Source organism: Heteronotia binoei, chromosome 5 (assembly GCF_032191835.1).
Source record: "Heteronotia binoei isolate CCM8104 ecotype False Entrance Well chromosome 5, APGP_CSIRO_Hbin_v1, whole genome shotgun sequence".
Taxonomy (NCBI): domain Eukaryota; kingdom Metazoa; phylum Chordata; class Lepidosauria; order Squamata; family Gekkonidae; genus Heteronotia; species Heteronotia binoei.
The window spans coordinates 96,745,467-96,762,833 of record NC_083227.1 but is presented as its reverse complement, the minus strand read 5'-3'; the positions used below and the strand labels follow the sequence as shown (position 1 = coordinate 96,762,833).

The 17,367-nt window shown below is 47.7% G+C and overlaps 1 protein-coding gene across 2 annotated transcripts in view; it reads left to right on the top strand.

Moving 5' to 3' along the window:
* The first annotated feature begins 333 nt into the window (after nt 1-333).
* SYN2 (synapsin II) overlaps nt 334-17,367 on the top strand; it is a 454,742-nt gene continuing 437,708 nt past the window's right edge. The window contains exon 1 of one of the 2 annotated variants that reach the window (XM_060239868.1): nt 334-759. In XM_060239868.1, coding sequence (XP_060095851.1) covers nt 386-759 — 374 coding nt within the window. In that variant the 5' untranslated portion in view covers nt 334-385. The remainder of the gene's footprint in view (nt 760-17,367) is intronic. The other variant, XM_060239867.1, reaches the window with a different exon arrangement.

The following is a 17,367-nucleotide window of genomic DNA, read 5'->3' as shown; positions in this document are numbered from 1 at the left end:
CCGCAGAAACAGGGAAGCAGCCGCGTCGCCCTCACGGAGGGTCCCCTTCCCCCGCTCGAAGCTCGTGAATGAAGCGGGAAGCGGCTCGGCGCCGCCTCTCGGCTTGTGCATCTCCATAGCCAAGCAGCAGGCTCGGGCGGCTGCCGCCTAGAGACGGGAGGGTGGGGCGAGACGAGCAAGTGCGGAAGCGGCGGCGGCGGCGGCAACAGCAGCAAGTGCCGACGGCTCCGGCACGCTCGCTTGGCCCAGGCAGGCGCTCCAGCCCTCCCTCCCCCCGCCCTCGCCAAGGCAGCGTGCAGAGCGGAGCCCGCCCGGGCAGGAGCCGAGCCGAGCGAGCCTTTGCCTGCAGTCCCCGGCCAGCCCTCGTCTCTCCCGTGGCGGCCAGATGATGAACTTTCTGCGGCGCAGGCTCTCGGACAGCAGCTTCATCGCCAACCTGCCCAATGGCTACATGACCGACCTGCAGCGGCCAGAGCCTCAGCAGCCGCCGCCGCCGCCGCCTCCACCTTCCTCGGCAGCGGCTCCCCCTTCGGCTTCCCCGGCCTCGGAGCGCAAGCAGCCACAGCCGGCGGCGGCGCCACCCCAGCAGCCGCCTCCGCCGCCGCAGCAGTCGGTGGGCAGCAGCTTCTTCAGCTCCCTCTCCAACGCCGTGAAGCAGACTGCAGCCTCGGCCGGCTTGGTGGACTCCTCGGCGTCTTCCTCGGCGGCAGCCAAAAAGTTCAAGCTGCTCCTGGTCATCGACGAGCCGCACACCGACTGGTAGGTGCTTCTTCTCCCAGCCCGCCAATAGCGAGGGGCCCGGGAGCTGCGTCGAGGCTGCCCCTCCCTCCCTGCCCGCGGGTAGGCGAAGCCGGCGCCGGGCGGCCCTAGGAGAAGGCCCTGCTGTGCTCTCCTCTCCCCTCCCCTCCCTGCGCCCCTGTCCTCCATCCTCTCCCTGCAGGCGGTGGCGGGGACTGCCTGGCTGTGTCCCTCTCGTGTGCTTGTTCTGGCCGCTTCCCTCCAGCCGCCGAGCCCACCGCAGCCAGCCCCTGCCTGCTGCCAGCTTCTCCTCCTGCTCACCCACAGGCCAAGGAGTCTTGCGGAAGCTGCGGTGGGCAGGATCCGAGATCCCCGGGTGCCCTTCCAGACACCGCTGTGCCCCCCTGCTGCCGGTGGAGGACTTGCAGTGGCCTGCCGCCCTTTGGGCCACGGAGCCCAGTGCCTGAGCCCTGAAGCTTCCCAAGGGCTTGCCTTCCAGCTTCAGGGCTTGCCTGAAGTCCAGCGCGTTCCTCTCCCACCTCCTGAAAAGGGAGGAGGGTGGAGGGCAGGACAGGGAGTGGGGATCTGGAATCTATTAGAAGGGGGTCCTGGGGGAATTGTGAGATAGCTTAATTAATTTGTTTAGAGGTGTCTGTGTGCGTGTGTGTGTGAGAGAGAGACCTGCACATACAAGCGCCCAAATTCTGAGTTGCAACTGCACTTTCCCTCCGCTCTGCCTCGAAGTCTCTTTCTCTCTGCCTGCCAAATACAGCCAGCAGAGGTCAGATCTTCAGTCTTGAGGTTAGAAAATGCAGCAAAGCTGGTAGGGGAAAAGGGGGGATGGGAGAGAAACCCTTCCTTACCCTCCAACGCTGAAGCTGAGAGTTCTTGCTGCATGTACCTGCACTTGCCATAACAATACAGATCTGAACAGGTTGCAACAGGGGAGCTTTACTTCTGCATTGGAAGGAAGGCTGGTGGCTTCGGTCTCCCCCCCCCCCCTGCTCAAGGTGGAAGGAAGGCTGGTGGCTTCGGTCTCCCCCCCCCCCCCTGCTCAAGGTGGCATTTGGTGTCTTCCAAAAGCCAGCGGGCTCTGGCTGGAGAAAGTGGCGTTTGGGGTGGGGCAGTTTGGTTGCAACCTTTTAGGAGGAGAGGAGTTAGTACCTTGGCCAGGATGCAAAGCACCTGGGTAACAGGGAGGAGGCAAAATCTGCCACTGCAAGCCTTCCGTAGCAGCACAGCAGCAGGGTAACCGTACAAGAAATTTATTTTGATTAAGATTTCTGTTTTGCTTAGTGCCAGCTTTTTTTTTTTTTAAATGGAACCTCTGTGTGCAAGAGCAGTATACTTTGTATGGCAGGTAGCTGTGAACTGGCAAACTCTGCATGTAAAGCTGGTGCTCTGATGCTGAGCCCCATGCTGACTAATGGAACTTCCCCACAGAGCTATATCAAGTTATATAGTGCTGGCCAGAATGGGCCCAGTTCAGTGGAGAACCTGCAATGACTTGCAGGGGATGACCTGTTTCCCCAGTATGAGGCAACAAATAGATCCCAGAACCATACAGTTTGTATAGCCATAGACTGAACACAAATGTGCATCATCACTACCTGGTTTTATTCCAGGGTCTTGTTTTCTGAAGGTGGAGGGTCTTGTTTTCTGAAATCCCATTTTTTTCAACTTTAAAACTTACAATTGACTTATAGATAAGGGCACATGAAACAAACCAGCTGTTAATTTAGCATGATTTCTTAAAGGGGGTGTGTGAAAAACTGAGACAGAACTGGAATGGACCACAAATCTTTTCCACATCTCAAATTAGAAGGATCTCAGGAAAAGAAAGACCTCTTCCCTAAGAATGCTGCTGCCAGTAAGAGTTGAGGGAAAGGAAAAGGAAAAGTCCCCTGTGCAAGCACCAGTCATTTTGGACTCTGGGGTGACATCGCATCACAACGTTTTCACGGCAGACTTTTTTAATGGGGTGGTTTGCCATTGCCTTCCCCAGACATCTACACTTCCCCCCTAGCAAGCTGGGTACTCATTTTACCGACAGAAGGATGGAAGGCTGAGTCAACCTAGAGCTGGCTACCTGAACTGGGCAAAGCCGGGATCAAACTCAGGTCATGAGTAGACGACTCAGACTGCAGTACTGCAGCTTTACCATTCTGTGCCACGGGGCTCCTTAAAAGGAAGGGTCCCCTGTGCAAGCACCAGTCATTTCCGACTCTGGGGTGACGCTGCTTTCACAATGTTTTCACGGCAGACTTTTAATGGGGTGGTTTGCCATTGCCTTCCCCAGTCATTACATTTCCCCCCCAGCAAGCTGGGTACTCATTTTACTGACCTCAGAAGGATGGAAGGCTGAGTCAACCTCAAGCCGGCTACCTGAACCAGCTTCCGCAAGAATTGAACTCAGGTCGTGAGCAGAGGGTTCCGACTGCAGTACTGCAACTTTACCACTCTGCACCACGGGGAGTTGATGGACCAGTGGTCCAGGCCCGTAACTACAAGGGGGCCTGTGGGGTCACAGCCCCCCAACTTCTTGCGAGCGATTTGGTGATGGAGAGGTCGCTCACGGGGCCGGCACCAGAAGCAATCCGGGCCTCTTGCCTGAATTAAAGGGGGGGCTGCTGGCTGCTGCTTCTGCTCTCCACCGGCGCTTCTGCTCCCCACTGGCAGAGAAGGAAGGTTGGCAGCCGTAGCGACTCTCCCTGCTGCTCTTGTCGCTGCCCTCCCTTCCCGACACTAAAAGAGCATGCAGGGTTGGGGACAGAAGCAGCCCCCAGCACCCTGTCTGAGTTAAAGGGCCCACGGAGCAGTTGGGGGCTGGGAGCTGCTTTTGACCCCGGCCCCATGTGCTATTTTATTGATGGAAAGGGAGGACAGCAACAAGAGAGACAGACAGAATGGATTGCCCGCACGGGAGAGGTGCTTGGACTGTAACCAGGCCAAAGGAGAATGGCCCCAATAACTGGGGTGCCAAGGGAGAACGTCCACAGTCCTGCAGGAAGAGATGGGATGGTGATGTGCTGGGAGGTGCAGGGCCTTCTCCCAACTTCCTTTGCATGGACGCAGGGCCGGCCCGTGGGTCCCTGGCACCCTAGGCAGGCGCCCCCCTGCCACCCCCCTGTGGCACAGAGCCCCCCTGCCTTCTCCCTCCCCACTTCCTTTTCCATTTGCCCCCGGTGCCCCAGGCAAGCATTTAGTTTGCCTTCCCCCCCCTGCGCTGCCGCCGCTGCTGTGGCCACCGCCACAGCCACTATCCCCCTCCAGCCTGCTACCGCCACCCCCTACACACTCCAGCCGGTCACCAAGCTCTACTCGCTCTCCCTCCCTCCCACGCCGCTCGCCAAACTAAGGCCTGTCGACTACTCACAGCCCGTGCCTGCGCGTTTGACGCAACCAAATGTGCAGGCACAGGCTGTGAGTAGCCGACAGGCTTAAGTTTGGTGAGCAGCGAGTGGCACGGGAGGGAGAGTGAGTAGAGTTCGGCGACCGGCCGGAGGGCGGGGGGGGGGCGGCGGCGGGGGTAGGCTGGAGGGATGGCAGCGAGCCAGAGGGGGATAGTGGCTGCAGCAGCGGTGGCGGTAGCATGGGGGGGGGAAGGAAGCTAACTAAATGCTTGCCTGGGGCGCCAGGGGTGCCCAATTTGCTTCTCCCTGTCTCCCGGCGCCCTAGGCAATCGCCTAGTTTTCCTAGCGGTAGGGCTGGCCCTGCATGGATGATAGGAGTGAAGTTCCACATGGGAGGAGGGAATTCAACCTGTAGCTTTTCACATGGCAATATTGCATGTAATGTGATGTGTTTGGTTAGAAGTAGGTGCATGGGCAGGGCAGGGCCAATTGCAGTTTCCCAGCTAGTGAATACTTGGAGAATTCTTGCTCAGTCTGTCTGTCTTCCACCTGATATACAGGTTTCATGTTTTTTTCTGTTTATGTCAATCAGCATGTTGGAAGATGGAAGAAAAAATTATATTTGAAGGCCAATTTTTAGTGTGATGCTCCCCTGCACAATAAATAGATGTCATTATATCTTTTCCCCTTATACCCTGCCTATTAGAATGATGCTACCGCTGTTGTACAAATTTAAAATAACAAAACAGCTTGTTGTTCAAATGCAATTCTGTTTACCATATATGATCTGATTTGTTCTGAGTAGGTTAGAGTAACTACAGAACATATGAAAGATTTTAGTTAATTTGGTACTTTTCATAACGGTTGCATCAGGAAACTGAAGCAGAGAAATAATGAGGTCCGCACAGACTTACTGGTTTGAAGCGAGGTTTACTTTCTGGTACCAGAAGGTAGGACCCAGTCGGGCACGGGCCTCCAAAATGACTGAGTTAAAATTATTCTACATACAGACTGTTTTATTCACACCGAAAACAAGCAGGCAGGCACACAAGCTTATCTGATTTCAAAGGGTCCTACCGCCACTAAGTTCCCCCTGGTAAAATTCCATGACTAAATTTCCTTACTTATCTATCACAGCAAGTCGCCTGTAGGAGGCTGTTTCTCTTATCTTAGTTAGCCAGCTTCAGACACACACCCGCTATGCTGTTTCCAGCTCTTTAATGGAAAATTACAATAGACATTGTTAAGACAAAGCATGCTCTTATTCAATATAGCAATTACTATTATTGGGGGTATTAATTAATTAATTAATTATTTAGGGGCTCCCCTTCATTTCCCCCCTTTCAGTCTTATGAAAACTTATTTAGTCTGTAGGAGACTGACCATCCTCAAACCATCCTGTTCTGTATGTCCACTCAGGAAGGGCAGCTAGGTGACAATTTGGTTTTGACATTCCCAGGAAAGACTGAAATGACACTACAATGGGGTAACGAAATAGTATATTGACAGAGATGGGGTAAAGATGGGTCACGGGAGGAGGAGAGACATCTCAGTATTTTTCCATCTAGAGAAGATGTGTATGTGTGTGTGTGGGGGGGAAGGTCACTCAGAGGCATGTCTTGGCTATGCAGCCCAGCCTTCCAATATGGAGTTTTTCTGGTCTCCATCATGGGGTCTTTCTGGGCACACAGGCTAGCTTGAGAGGGGCCCCCCATGTCTTTTAAGGCAACCCTCTTTGTTCGGCAGCGCTCTGGTATCAATTCCCCCCTCTGGCACCGCCCAATCCTTGGAGGGTGTGTGCCACATTTCATGATATGCTGCCAATCAGACTTCAAACAACCGGGGTTGAGACGCACTTGGGACAAAGGGGAAGGGCTTAGGAATGTCAACTACAAAAAATAGGCTATACATGAGTTAAAATTTTTTAAAAAGCAATCCAAATTGGGAAAAAGGGGACTATGTGTCTTGGTACTGAAGACTAACTATCACTGAAATTTGGGACGGTCTTGAGGAGGAGGTAGAGGAAAGAGGAGGCTAGAAATACATTTCATTTTTGAGATAATCAATCACTTGAACAGGGAAATCCATTCATGGTTTATGCATTGAATAATTACATATGTCCAGTTTAAATTTGTGAACATAAATCTTGGAAGGATCCTAGGGAACTTATTTATCAATAAAACATTACTAGCTATGATTCAAGAATACAAGAACTCATCTTAATTTCTAAAACGCGTAAGGGTCATATGCAAGTGACATGCTATAAATTTATTTATTTATTTTTTGCATTTATATCCCACCTTCCCCGCCGAAGCAGGCTCAGGGCAGCTAACAACATAATTAAATACCCACAATAAAACCATAAAGCAATAAAAACAATTACAGTAAGATCAATTAAAATTAACAATTACACTTTAAATATTGAACAGATTTTAAAAACAGTTTTGGTGCTGAGTTCCATACCATGATGTGAAGCAGCTCTGTACTTTAGTTGAAGGCCATTCGAAAAAGTGTTGTTTTACTAGCCTTGCGGAATTGGGCAAGGTCCTGCAAGGCTCTAACATCATGAGGAGTTGGTTCCACCAGTGGTGGGCAGCAATAGAGAAGGCTCGTTCTCTGGTAAACTGGATCAACTCATGTGCCTTTATGGCAAACACCTTGTTGTAGCCTGGGTGATTAAGATACACACATTCAGACATACTTGGAAACATTGCCTGTTGCGGGCAGTCCACATTTGGCCACATTATTTACAATAGAAAAACCATTTCTTGACTAATTCCTTGTTCCCCTCCCCCCTTAGTCTAACAAAAGGTCTTTCTTGAGTTCATGGAGGGTTTGCCTGCTCTATGCATGACAGTCTTTTCACAGGGAAATCTGTTTTTATTGCAGCCAAAAGGAATTCTTTTTCTGGAAACGCAACTTGGAAGTGGCAGTGGGGCTGCTGTTGTGATCAGCTGGGGCAACTAGCCTTTTGCTATGCAGAGGAATTTCCCTGGAAATGACTTTTCTCCACAACTCAGTTTGGTTGGGGTTCTGGGGGAGGCCTTCCTTCCAACATCGATGAAGCATGGTCAGACAAATTTCAGGACCTCTGGGTAGATATGGAAGAGCCTGGAAAACATACTTGGAGAAAAAAACAAAACAATAATAGCAGCCATGTTTCCCCTTTAAAGCTTTCCTTGGCTGTCCACAAAATGCCATAACTTGAGTCCAACCCTGTTGAAATAGGGTTGCACACATTAGCTAAATTACCACACTTGCTTTGGACTGGAGACTTCCTCCTCTTCGCATGGAGTTTCAGTTTGACAAGGTCTCTACCTTTCCAGTGTTAAAGGGCAGATTTCATACATCATACATTATGCAGAGCACAAATCCACAATATAAACCTATGCATCACTTCTCATGAATCAGGCTAGTGCACATCCATATAGAAAGCATGCACCTAGTGGTTCATGAGAGGCTTTTTACTTTGTTGCAACAGATATGAATTTTAAAAAAAGAAAACATGAAATTGTGCACAAGATTGGAACTCCAAGAAATTACCAGAGTTGGGGTTACCCCCGAATTATGAAAATGGTCACAAAAAAGGGAAGAAAAACTTTTGCTATAGCTTTGGAATATATGAAATTGTCAAAAATAAGAAAAACTTCAAAAACAAACAAACAAAACAAAACCGAGGCCTCAATAGAACAATGCCAGCTTTAACATACATGTATGCGAGGGATCAGGCCCAAAATGATTAGAGAACTGGATCAGAGAATTTAAACCATTGGAAATCAGTGGGGTGATCAAGATCCACTGAACCCCATTTTCCTCTGTTCCAGCTCATCCAAAATTTGTTCTGTGGGTCTCAGATAGGTGAGAGTGGGCTTCAACAAACTTTAACAACAAAATCCTAAAAGCAAATAATAGTTAATCCTTAAACAAACAATTCTTAGCAGACATACCAGCAATTCTTAAAACTACTATATAATTATGAGCATGCACTAAACTTGACTTGCAGGTCCGGGTTTCCTGCATATATAACAAAACAATCCTGGAAAGCAAATTCTGGTTAATACACCTTGACAAACACAAAAAACAATTCTTAAATCTACTTATAATAAGCATGCAATATATATGAATTTAGGATAAAACCTAGTAAGGAGCTTGCACAGCCAAGGAGATGTGTGGGGCAGTGCAAAGATATAATTCAAAACTGATGCATAAAGCAGGGTGCTAAAACATGCACCTTAAAAGTCAGAAGATAGATTCTGCAGAAAATATAGACAGTATCGGATGAAGGAAAATTGACGTTGCATACTATATTGAATATGCTTTGCTAGGAGATTGGTACTTATTTACATGACTGTATATGAATAGTTGGATCAATTCAGCTGATAGGACATCTTTTGCATGATGAGATAGTTAAGTGTTTCTTATATACTAGTCGTAATTCTGTGAGCTTTGCTATAGTCTGGTTTCCTGGATCTTCATTGCTGAGTTTTGTGAAATCACTTATGCAAGAAAATATTAACTATTTTGCTTCAGACACAAGCCTAAATTGATTTTCCTTTGGTATGGTTGTGCATTTATGCCAGGGCCTTCCAAAATGTCAGTACTAAAAGTTACACCCCAACCAGGGGTAGAATTCTAGCAGGAGCTTTTTTGCATATTAGGCCACACATCCCTGATGTAGCCAATCCTCCAAGAGCTTACAAAAAAGAGCCTTGTAAGCTCTTGGAAGATTGGTACATCAGGTGGGTGTGGCCTAATATGCAAAGGAGCTCCTGCTAGAATTCCACCCCTGACTCCAACTTTGTCCTGTCTACTTCAGTTTTCCCACCTCCCCCTTACATAGCTTCTCCCACCCACTATCCTTTCTAATTCCTGATCAAGTCCCATTGTAAAATACAAGAGGAAAACTGTCTTTGTCCAAAGACAAACAGTAAGACAGTCCTTAAACACCATTACTTCATAACATAGTGTTAATTACACCTTGCACATATTGGCCACTAAGGTTAAAAAAACAGATTTGGACAAGAACAGAAATCAATTATCAGCAGAAATATCTCTGTCTTAAATAATTGTGCAGAACAAAAAAAATTTGGATGAGATCAAATTTATTCGCCATACTCCGTACTAATTTCTGTAGGAATGCGAATGTTCTTATACACAGATTGGCTCTGGGTGTGAGCAGAATTTCTTTGTTAATAAATAAATGCAATCTGCACCAGTTTATTTGAAACAAGGGATGAAGTTCATCCAGTCTTCTGTGGGCAGGGGGGTAACAACAGGCAAACTAGGTGATTGCCTAGGGTGGCAGCCTTCTAGGGATGCCAAACTGAGCGTGACTCGGTGACGTTATCAGTACACTGGGGGAGGGGCACCAGAAGTTAGCTTTGCCTAGGGTGCCAGACATTCTAGCGCTGGCACTGCCTGTGGGTGTTTTACAACATTGTATTTTGGAAACTGAGTACTGATGGCTGAATGGAGATCCCGGAGGGGCAGGTGGGGGATGAAGATTGATATAGAGAAGTAGGGAGAAAAAACACAAAAGATGAAGCTGCTTTGGTTGCTGGTTAAATACTGGGTCAGGTTCAAGGTTATGGTTTTTATGGTATTAACTTTTAAGGTCCTTTGTGGCCAGGGACTAGTATACGTGTGGGACCATCTCTCCCCATATATGCCCTGCAGAACTTTGTGCTCTGCAGACCAACACCACTTAGTAATCCCAGGCCTGAAAGACATTTGTTTTGCCTCAATCAGGGCTTTTCAGCCTTGACCACAGCCTGGTGGAACATGCTCCCAAATGAGATCAGGGTCCTGCAGGATCTGTTGCAGTTCTGTAGGGTGTGCAAAATGGAGCTGTTTGCCAGACCTTTGGTTGGGACAGCAGATGTTGAATAACATCAGCCTCCCCTGCTCTGGCCGCCCCTGGCACTTTTGTATTATTGACACAAGGAACAACTGACCTAATCCATACTGATTTCACTGCCTTTCTAGCATAGGGCTAGTATATAATGAATGACACCAACTGCCAAATTGTCAGCTAGGAAATTTAGATAAATTATTCAGATTTTAATTCTATCTGTACTGTGTTTATTATTTAATGTTTTTAGAATTGCTTGTTGTTTTATGATATGAAGTGAGTCTCCCTGAGCCTGCTTGCAGGATAGGATGGAATATCAACTGCAAAAATAAATAAATAAAATATGCATCTAGAGAGGTTTGGGAATTTGAGAGAGAAAGGACAAAGACAGAAGAAATTTATGGCTAGAAAATAGATACATGGTCAGATTCAGCTGAGAAGACTAAGTCACACAAAAATTAAGAATAGGTTGTTTGTGTAAGAAAGGAAGTATAGTTTGGAATGTGGGCTTTGGGGAGTTATATGGGGGTGAAGAAGGTCTGAAATAACATTAAGCTCTATGCAAGAAGGAAGCTCTACCTAACCAGTGCCTGTTGCCCTGCACTCATCTCCTTAATTTCTGCTGGGAATGAAAATCCTATGACAACATCTGCAGCTACTATCAGCAAAAAATAAAAAGAAGCAGCAGCTGCCCTGGTGGCTAACCCCCAATCAGCAACAGCCTTGATATAACATCTGTTCTCCTGCTTTCTGCAGACTCAGATATCCACTGAGCAGGGTGTTCACAGTTCTGTCTGCCTTCAGCAATTACTATAATAACCAATGGGAATGAAGCCCAAAGAAAATGCTGCTAGGAGCAACCAGAGAATCCTCAGTGGATGTGTTGTTCTCTGTGGTGACTGCACACATCACTCTGACCATGTGCTCATTTCTGTAAATCACATAAAGATGGCCAGTGCCCTCCTGGCAGTCAGTCCTGGTTTGATTTCTGAGCAATATTTATTTGTACATGTACAGTGTATTGCAGGCATATGAAATGAGGGGTGGGGTAGCTTTTGTAAGTTTGATTTCTTATTTTTGTTGTTGCAGTAGCAGTCACTGGTTCTGTGAACCCCTTGAAGGAATGGTCACTGACCTAAACACTTGGATGCCACTGTATCTTACATAGGCTATGATAGGAATGCAGTGAGTATCAGTGATTTTTGTTTTGTGGAAATTAATCATGTGTTTGCAGCCATAGGATGCTTTACAAGATGTAACATTCTTTGGCAGTATTTAAACAGGCTAGATGGCCATTTGACAACAATGCTGATTCTATGAATTTAGGTAGATCATGAGGAGAGGAATGAAGGGTTGCATAACTGTTAAGGTGTTTTGTTTTTTGCCATCTTCTGGGCATGGAGCAGGGGTAACTGGATGTGTGTGTGGGGGAGATATTTGTGGATTTCCTGCATTGTGCAGGGGGTTGGACTTGATGACCCCGGAGGTACCTTCCAACTCTATGATTCTGTGATTTTGTGTTGTGCTGTTAGGCTCATAGCACAACATGGAGAAAAATATATGATAGCTAGATAGCTGAATAAATAGCCTAGCACTCAGAGAAACAGCAAGCCATTAAGGCTTTTGAATACAGAATAAGCCAGGGGTGTAAAATATGTGGCCTGTGGGACAGATGTAGCCTGCAAAGGGCTCAAATCTGCACACACATCCGAGCAACTTCCTTCTCCTGCTTCTTTTGATTTGATTCTCACCAACAAGGAAGAATTGATTGAAGAAGTGGAAATAGTGGGCACGTTGGGCAGTAGTGACCATGTGATTTTGGAATTTACAGTCTTAGTGAAGGGAAAAGCTAGCTATACATAGTCTTCAGCTATACATTGGACTTCAGAAAGGCAAACTTCGATAACATTAGAATTATGCTGGGTAAAATCCCATGGTCAGAAATACTTAGGAAGAAGGGGGTCCAGGAGGGGTGGGAGTTTCTTAAAAGCAAAATACTGAAAGCGCAATCACAGATGATTCCTATGAGAACAAAAAATGGAAAAAGCCTAAATAGGCCAAGCAGGCTTCATGAACAGCTCTCTAAAGACTTGAGCAATTAGAAAGACTCCTTTAGGAATTGGAAGGAGGGCCTTATAACTAAGGATGAATATAAACAAATCACCAGTGCTTGTAGAGAAAAAGTTAGGAAAGCTAAAGCTCAGTATGAGCTTAGGCTGGTCAAATATGCTAAAAACAACAAAAAGGGGTTCTTTTCTTATGTTCAGAGTAAGAAAAAGAGCAAGGACATGGTAGGCCCATTGTGAAGGCAGGAAAGTGAAATTGTAACTGTTAATGAAGAGAGGGTGGAACTGCTCAATTCCCACTTTTCCTCAGTCTTCTCTTCTGAGGGAAACAATGCTCAACATGGCAAAAACAGAACATATAAGGAGGGAATGAAGTTCCAACCTAGCATCAGCATAGGGGTAGTACATAAACACCTCATTTCTTTAAATGAAACAAAGTCCTCAGGGTCAGATGAACTGCATCCAAGCGTTCTAAAAGAACTTGTGGATATAGTTTCTGAGCCTCTGGCTATTATTTTTGAGAATTCGTGGAGAACAGGAGAAGTCCCGGAAGACTGGAGGCGGGCGAATGTTGTCCCCATCTTCAAGAAGGGGAAAAAGGAGAATCTGGGTAACTACTGACCCGTCAGCTTGACGTCTATACCTGGAAAAGTTTTAGAACAAATTATCAGACAGTCAGTCCTGGAACATTTAGAAAGGATGGCTGTGATTACTAAGAGCCAGCATGGGTTTCTCAAGAACAAGTCATGCCAGACTAGCCTGATCTCTTTTTTTGAGAGACTACCTTGCTGGATCAGGGGAATGCTGTAGACATCGTTTATCTTGATTTCAGTAAGGCTCCACATACTATCCTTGTTGACAAGTTGGTAAAATGTGGTTTGGATCCTGTTACCATTAGGTGGATCTGTAACTGGTTGACAGATTGCACCCAAAGAGTGCTTGTGAATGGTTCCTCATCCTCTTGGAGAGGTGACAAGTGGAATGCCTCAAGGATCTGTCCTGGGACTTGTTTTGTTCAACATCTTTACCAATTTGGATGAAGGACTAGAGGGAATGTTTATTAAATATGCTGATGATACTAAATTGGGAGGGGTTGCAAATACAGCAGAAGACAGAAACAGGATACAGGATGACCTTGACAGGCAGGAAAAATGGGCTAAAACCAATAAAATGAATTTTAACAGGGATAAATGTAAAGTTCTGAATTTAGGTAGGAAAAATCCAATGCATGGTTATAGGATGGGGGAGACTTGTCTTAGCAGTAGTATGTGCGAAAAGGATCTTGGGGTCTTAGTGGATCATATTCTGAACATGAGTCAACAGTGTGATGCGGTGGCTAAAAAGGCAATGCAATTTTGGGCTGTATCAACAGACGTATAGTGTCCAGATCACGTGAAGTGATGGTATCGCTTTACTCTGCCCTGGTAAGACCTCACCTGGAGTATTGTGTTCAGTTTTGGGCACCACATTTTAAGAAGGATATAGACAAGCTGGAACGGGTCCAGAGGAGACGACAAAGATGATGAGGGGTCTGGAGACCAAGTACTATGAAGAAAGATTGAAGGAGCTGGGGATGTTCAGCCTAGAGAGGCGGCGGCTGAGAGGTGATATGATCACCATCTTCAAGTACTTGAAGGGCTGTCATATAGAGGATGGTGTGGAATTGTTTTCTGTGGCCCTGGAAGGCAGGACCAGAACCAATGGGTTGAAATTAAATCAAAAGAGTTTCCGGCTCAACATTAGGAAGAACTTCCTGACTGTTAGAGCAATTCCTCAGTGTAACAGGCTTCCTCGAGAGGTGGTGGGCTCGCCTTCCTTGGAGGTTTTTAAACAGAGGCTAGATGGCCATCTGACAGCAATGAAGATCCTGTAAATTTAGGGGGAGGTATTTGTGAGTTTCCTGCATTGTGCAGGGGGTTGGACTAAATGACCCTGGAGATCCCTTTCAACTATATGATTCTAAGATTCTTCTTTTTCTGGGGCTGCTACTGCAGCCACACACTTGCTTCTACCACCCCAGCTCCCCCTATATGTCTTTGCTTCCTGTTTCTTTCCTCTTACCTCCCTCCCTCCCCTCTCTCTTTCACACAGAGAGAAAGCTCCATGGCTACTTCCTGCTTCATGTCGAAGAGATACAAAGATAAGCTTCCTCCCTCTCTTACACACAGAGAGAGCTTCTGCTTCCTTCTCTGAGGCTACTCAAAAGACCCAAAAGACCAACACAATCACTTTTAACTTTAAAAGGGGTGAATTCTCTTACATGAGGAGGAGGCATGTGAAGAGAAAAATGAAAGGAAAGGTAAATAGAGTCAAAACCCTTGAGGAAGTTTGGAGGCTATTTAAAAGTACAATCCTAGAAGCTCAGATAAAATTAGGAAAGGCACAAATAGGTATAAGAAAAAGCCTGCGTGGTTAACAAAGTAATGGAAGCTGTAAAAGGTAAGAAGGATTCCTTTAAGGGATGGAAAGCTTAAAGGAAGTCCAAGTGAGGTTAATAAAAGGGAACACAGGCTCTGGCAAATCAAATGCAAGACTGTGATCAGGCAGGGAAAAAGGGACTATGAGGAGCATATTGTAAAAAATATAAAGACCAACAATAAAAATTTCTTCAAATATATTAGAAGCAGGAAACCAGCCAGGGAGACAGTGGGGCCCTTGGATGACCAAGGTGTAAAAGGATTACTGAAGGAGGATAAAGAAATGGCTGAGAAGCTGAATGCATTTTTTGCCTCCGTCTTCACTGTGGAAGATGAGAAGCGTTTGCCTACTCCAGAACCACTAATTTTGGAAGAGGTGTTGAAGGACCTGAGTCAGATTGAGTTGACGAGAGAGGAGGTCCTACAACTGATAGACAAATTAGAAACTAATAAGTCACCAGGCCTGGATGACATACATCCAAGAGTTCTGAAAGAACTCAAAGGTAAACTTGTGGATCTTCTTCGTGGTCTCTGTGCAGTCCCACACATGGGTCTTGCCGCAGGCAACGGATCCATACCTCGGAGCTCCAATAGCTCGCCTATAGCGTTTTTTGGCGCGCTGTCCTCCTGCCCTGGGGAGCAGGCAGTGACTGCGCATGCCTGGAGCGGGGGGGAGCGCCCGTTCCACTCAGTTTCTTCCTTACCGCCGCCCGGACAACACCTTCCTCGCTGCGTTTCCTCCTTAGCTCTCCCTCGTCTCTCCTCTTTGATTGGTATCGTATCTCTCATATTCCTTTGCCTTTTCTCTCTATTTTTGTCCCTATATATATATATATATATATAAAAGAGGTCCGTTTCTGCGCTTTCTTTCCCCCTTTTTTCTCTCTCTCCCTCCCTCCCCTCCCCTGTCTGGAGCGTATGGAAGGGAAGGTTACCTTCAAAAAGTGCAGGCGCTGTGGGGCTAAGATCCCCACCACTGACGGCCACAGCTACTGCCTCTTCTGCCTTGGGGAAGCCCACCGGGTGGACTCTTGCCCACACTGTGCTAATTTCGGGAAGCAAGCTTGTAAAAACCGTGCAGCAAGTCTCCAGAGTTTTCTGCTTGAACGGTCTTTGAGGGCGATGCCCGCATCTGATTCGCCGCCTCCCCCACCTCGAGCGGGAGATTCGGCTACTTCGGACGTGCCTCTCTCGCAAAAGCAGACGCACAAGTCCGTAAAGAAACTATCGAAGCACGCCGGGACCGGCCATAAGTCTTCTAAGAAATCACGTCATTCCGACTCCACGGATTTGGCGCCAAAAAGACCTCGTCACTCCGAATCGGCTGATTCGACTTCGAGAAAGCCCTACGAGTTGCACCCGACCTTGCACTCGACTCGGGTTTTGGCCTCGGCTTCCGCCTCTATGGACCCCAACGCGACCCCGGCTGGACAACTTTTGCTCCCTCCAGAACTGTCGGCCCCGTCAGATGTTATTACTGACATGCCGCAGCTAACTCCTCATTCATCTACGGCTGTAGAAGTAATTCCGATCCGATCGCGTCACCTTCGGTCCGTAGCGTGGTTCCGTCTGAGTTCCTCGAGCCCGACCCATCCTCTGACCCTACTCAACAATATATGAAGTCTTCACTTCGACTTGGATCCTTCCGAGATGTCGCAGTTTCTCCCTTGTACAGGGAGTCAGCAACCCAGAGTTCTGCTCACCGAGTCCGCTCTCGTTCTCCAGCGGACCAGCCCCTGACGCGTTGGATTCGATCCCGCTCGCTGACACCTCTTCCTCTGCTTCGAGTCCGCTCTCGCTCCCCACGTAGGCGCCGCGATTCCGGCTCGTCATTATGAACATCATGGTCATTATGCGCGCCCGCGTCTCGACTATCCATCTTGTCCGCGCTATGACTACTCACCCCATTCGCGATCTCCTTCACCAAGGATTAGGCCTCGCCATCGCCTGTCCCGCTCCCCTTCCTATGAAGGAACACACCGCTCCAGATACCAGGAGTTGAGTTGTGATGTTATTACCCCTCGGATCCGCTATGACGACTCTCCTCGAACCCGTGCTTACGGTCGACTCTGGGACTCTCCTAGAACCCGAGACTCCCCTCGAACCCGTGGTCACGATCGACTTCGAGACTTCTCCGAACTTCAAGACCCCGAATACTTTCCTTCTCAGCACTTGGAACCATCTCCAGTCCAAGAGCGTCCTCGACCTCGGGACTCCGATAAACCCCGTACCATCTCCGCTACGGCTTCGACGGCCCCCATCCTTATTTCTCCACCTCGACCATCTCGAGATACTCACACTCCTAAGCCTCGGGCCTTGGCCTCGGAACCGATCGCACCACCCCACTCACCCACTAGAGAGGACTCCCACTCCGACAAGGAATCCTCTGCATCGTCGGATTCGGACGACCACTCTGCTTCTGTAGCTTCAGAATCCGCACCACAGCTGCGCCTTTCGCCATCAGATGCTTCTAAAGCATACTTAAATCTTATCACCACGATGGCTGATGCTCTAAACATTGCTTTGCCTTCCGACTCCCCCAAGGTTTCAGACATTGTGCACGACTTAGTGCAAGCGGACTTCCCACCAGGGTCACTCCTGCCGATGCTGCCCGTGCATCTTGAGGGCTTGCGAGAGGCGTGGGACAAGCCTGCCTCTGTCCCACCTACTTCTAAGCGGTTTGACTCGCTCTACAGAGTACATGCCCCGGATGTCAAATTTCTGGCTGCACACCCAGCGCCTAATTCTGTCATAGTACACTCCGCCACTAAGGCCAAGCCTTCTAGACACCCCACTCCACCCGATCGCGAGGGTAGAAAGCTGGATACCCTGGCATGGAAGTTATTTAACCTGGATTCTACTAATTCAAAACTCAATAACTATTTAGCCTACTTCTCTGCTTACGTCTTCAATCTGGTGAACCAATTTACGCCCCTCATCCC